At 71.2% G+C, this 4016-nt stretch overlaps 1 protein-coding gene across 1 annotated transcript in view; it reads right to left on the reverse strand.

Annotated features, from left to right (window-relative positions):
- Positions 1-3252, reverse strand: part of MNEG_6393 (hypothetical protein) — a gene marked incomplete at both ends in the record, with an annotated part of 4215 nt that extends 963 nt beyond the window's left edge. The window contains 8 exons of the mRNA XM_014045137.1: positions 49-434; positions 728-819; positions 1011-1140; positions 1398-1571; positions 1757-2306; positions 2502-2637; positions 2828-3044; positions 3247-3252. Of these exons, the coding sequence (XP_013900591.1) occupies positions 49-434; positions 728-819; positions 1011-1140; positions 1398-1571; positions 1757-2306; positions 2502-2637; positions 2828-3044; positions 3247-3252 (1691 nt within the window). The remainder of the gene's footprint in view (positions 1-48; positions 435-727; positions 820-1010; positions 1141-1397; positions 1572-1756; positions 2307-2501; positions 2638-2827; positions 3045-3246) is intronic.
- Positions 3253-4016: the final 764 nt, after the last annotated feature.

Here is a 4016-nt window from a genome sequence, read left to right on the forward strand (position 1 = left end):
CCCGGGCCCCTGCTTGCCCGGGCCCCTCCTCCCCACCCCGCCTCCCACCTGGCCCCTTCCGAGGCGCGCGCCCAGCGGCCGTCGCCCTCCAGCGCCGCCGCCGCACCCTCGTCGCGCAGCAGGGCCTCGCAGCTCCTCAGGGGGCCCGCCAGGGCACGCGCCTCCACGCGCGGCCACTCAGGCGCGGCCCCGCCCGTGCTGGGTATCACGCCGCCGCTGCTCAGGATGGCGGTCAGGGTGCCCACGGAAGCCGCCTTGGCGGCCGCGCGCGCGGCTTCCCCGGCGGCGACGAGCGCGGGCGGCAGCAGGGGCAGCAGGAGGGGTGCGAGGGCGTCTTTCGCTGCGGCGACGACCGCGTCCTCCAGGGCTGCCGTGTGGTCGGTGAAGAGCGCCTCATACTCATGGGGCTGCAGCGCCGGATGGGAGGCGCGGCCCTGGAAGGTGGGGGCGATCGAGGGGGAAAGGGGCAGGGGAATGTGCAGGGGCAAGGGCAGGGAGCAGGTCGTCGAGCAGCGCCTGCAAAGTGGCGCTTCTGGGGTTATGGGCTGGCTGGGTGTCGGGACGACACCACAGCCCTCGCTGGCGGTCGTGAGCCGCTGCTGACAGGCGGCCCGCCTGCATCCTGGGCCGCCATGCCTTGCCACGTGACTGCAGCTGCATAACGCCCCGAAACCCATGTCCCTCGACAAAACTGGAGCCTGCGCACCCAGGCCCTCTGTCGGCCCACCTGCGAGTCCCGCGCCAGCTTGTCCCTCCAGTCCCTGTAGCGCGCGCCAGGGTCGCGCACCAGCTCTGCCAGCAAGGTCTTGTACGACGCAACTGGCGGCAGAGCGGGGCGCCGCAGGGGGGTAGTGGTTGTCGTGCAGGGGCTGACAGGTGTCACGCAGGGGGGAGACAGTGGGTTGGCAGGGCTCAACCAGACACCCATGATCCACGAGCGCCGAAATGTCGAAGCCACGTTGGAGCCTCAAAAATGACCCGGCGACAAGCAGTGAGCGGCGCCACCTCACCAGCAGTGCCGTGCTCCGCGCGCCGCCGCCGCTTGTCTGCCTCCTCCCCCTGTGCTGCCAGGCGCGCCTCTGCGTCGGCCTGCCGCCGCTCCTCCTCGGCTGCAGCTGCCTCCTGCGCCCGCTTGCGATCCTGGTGGGTGGGCGAGGGACAGGGGCATGCGTCAGAATGCGCGCAGCGCGAGCTGCAAGCTGTCTGGGCCCTCCCACCGTTCAGGGTCCTCAGCTGCGTCTGCAGCACAGCACACCAACCATGCTGGCCTCAGCCGGGCCCGGATGTACCCGTCATGCGCCAGCCAGACTCACTCAAGGCCCGCACATGCTCACGCAACCACTGCAACCGACCGCCTCAGCCCGCCACCGCCACCTCCTCCCACCCCCGCCCCCTACCCGCAGGTCGTCCACGAACCGCCGGAACAGCTCCTCCCGCTCCTCAGGCCCCAGCGCCGCGCCCGCAGGGTGCGCCGCCACGTCAGCCGCAATGGGCGTCCAGCGAGTGTCGCCGTCCACCCCAAGGGAGCGCAGCAGCTGGTGGTACGCCGCCACGCGCGCCTGCTGGGCCGCCTGTGGCCAGATTGCACGGGGTGGGCGCGACGGGGGGCAGGGGGGTCACGAGGGTGGGGAGCCTGCCGCACACGAAGGATGTAAATAGATTACAGTACATGCCAGCCCCTGATCGGCCAACAGCAGCGCAGCCCACTCCCTTGATGGCCCCCCCCTCTCGCCCCCCAAAAACAGCATGTGCACACCTTCTTGCGCTCTACTGCCGCCGCGGCCGCCGCCCCGAATCTCCGCTCAAACATGTCGCGCCGCCGCGGCTCCTCCAGCGCCGCCCAGCGCTCGTCCGCCCCCCAGTAGCGCTCCAGGCTGGAGTAGGCCAGGCCCTCGAGCTCGTCCTCAGGGATGGACCCGGGGCTGCGGGGAGGGCGCACCGCACCAACACCACCAACAGCACCAACGTCCCCTTCGCCGGTCCCAGCGGGGGCGGCAACCGCGCTGGCGCCGTCCCCCTTGCCGTCGCCAGCCTCGCCAACCTCCCCCTCCTCCTGCTGCCGGCGCCGTCGTTCCTCGTCCTCGGCCACGGCCGCGCGCCGTTCCTCCTCCGCCGCTGCGGCCGCCGCCTCCATCTCCGCCGCCACGCGGCGCTCGAGCGCGACCGCTTCCTCCAGCAGGGCGGCAAAGCCGTCAGTGGTGACGCGCTCAGCCACTGCGCGGGCCGCCTTGGCCTCTGCGGCGACGTTCTTGCAGAACTCCTCAAACACGGCGCGCCGGTCCTTGTTGCTGGGCAGCAGCTGCCACCTGCAAAGAGGAAGGGGGGGCAGCCGTGGGATGGCCATTTCGGAGGCTGCGCCTTGGGGCCTCAGCTGCTCGAAGGCGCCGTACGGCAGTGTGACAGCGGGCGTGTCTCCCCGCCTCATACGCAAAGCCGCCTCAACGCCACGATCAATTGGCAGCACCGGGTAGTGGCCCCCTGCCATGTGGCAGGCCAGTCACCTGGCGTCCTTCTCCAGCTTGGGGCGGACCTTGTCCCAGAAACTGAAAGCATTGACGCCCTCGTCAGCCAGCAGCGCCTTGAATCCCGCCACGCGTGCCTCCTTGCTGGACGCACCCATCCCGCCTGGGCCCCCGCCTGCGGGGCGGGTCGCACACACGGGACACGGCACGAGCGCTTTGATCCCAGTGGGTGAGACCTGGCATGACGACCTTGTCCCCTGCGCTGCGAGAGCGATAGAGCTGCTGCACCCCGCCCAACACACCAGTGAGTCATGATGGCGGCGCCGCCCAATCAGGACCTGCTCGACCCCGCCCCGGCTGCCCACCTGCCGCCTGCCGCGCCGCCATGGCCTGCTGGATGTGCATCCGTCGCAGCGCCTCGGCGCTGGCCATCGCCATCATCCCGCCGCCGCCGGCAGCCGGAATCACGGTTGGGGCCTGGCCGGGCCCCCCAACGGCACCCAGCGCCCCCAGCGTGCCCGCCAGCTGCCGCTGCGCCGCCGCACGCTGCTCGTCCGCCTGCTGCCGCATCCGCTTGAGGGCCTGCCGGCGGCACAGCAAGGACACAGCAGGTGCGAAGCAAGGTTGCTGTGGATCTTCACACTACACGATTGCGGGCAGGAGGGCCGGCTGGCAGCACCTCATCCGCGCCAAGACTTCCCTCCAGACGTGCCGTGCGAGCGCGGACGGCCCAACTGAACACTCTGGCTTTGCAAGGGGCTGCGTTCGCGCCACCAACACTCACGTGCATGGATTCTGCGTCAGCGCGCCGCTTGTGCTCTGCGACCTCAGGCGGCTCCGCCCACGACGTCTGCTGGCCCCCCCTGGCCTGGTACCAGTACCTGCGGGGTGGTGGGGAGAGTGGCAGATTGGTGGGGGGAGCTGACGCTTCGGAGACACATACGAGGGACACAGGCGGAGGGGAGGTGCTGCTGCGACAAAGGAGGTGTTGCAGTCCCAGTGGTTGACGCGATCCGAGGGGGCGAGGGACAGGGACAGGTACGATGCCGACCCAGCAGCGGAAAGCCACCGCCAGCCCCAGCAGCCCTCAATACCGCGCAGGAAACCATGGCACACCTGCGTCCGTCTGCACACTTGACCTCCACCCAGCCGGTGTCGCCAATCGTCGCCTGCGCGACCGGCACGGGCAGCCCCGCCACGCCCGACGCGTCGCCCCTGAACCCCTCTGGCCGCGTCCACGACGACTGCTGCGTCTCAGTGTTGAAATAGTACACACGCCCGTCGGGCGCCTTGTGCGCCGTCCACGCTGCGGCCACGCGCTTCTTGCGCTCCTCCTCCTCCTCGCGCGCCGCCTCCGCCTCCAGCGCCGCAGCCTGCGCCTCCAGGTCAGCGTCCTCATCAGCGGCTGGCGCTGCCGCTGCCGGTGCCGCTGGTGCTGCCCCTCTTGCAGCTGCCAGCGGCGCTGCAGGCGCGGCGCCACTGGGGCCCGCTGGCGGCGAAGGGGCCGCGAGGCGCGGGGGCGCGGCAGCCGGTATGAAGGGAGGGCGGGGCGGG

This window comes from Monoraphidium neglectum (genome assembly GCF_000611645.1).
Source record: "Monoraphidium neglectum strain SAG 48.87 unplaced genomic scaffold scaffold01032, whole genome shotgun sequence".
NCBI classification, from domain to species: Eukaryota; Viridiplantae; Chlorophyta; class Chlorophyceae; order Sphaeropleales; family Selenastraceae; genus Monoraphidium; species Monoraphidium neglectum.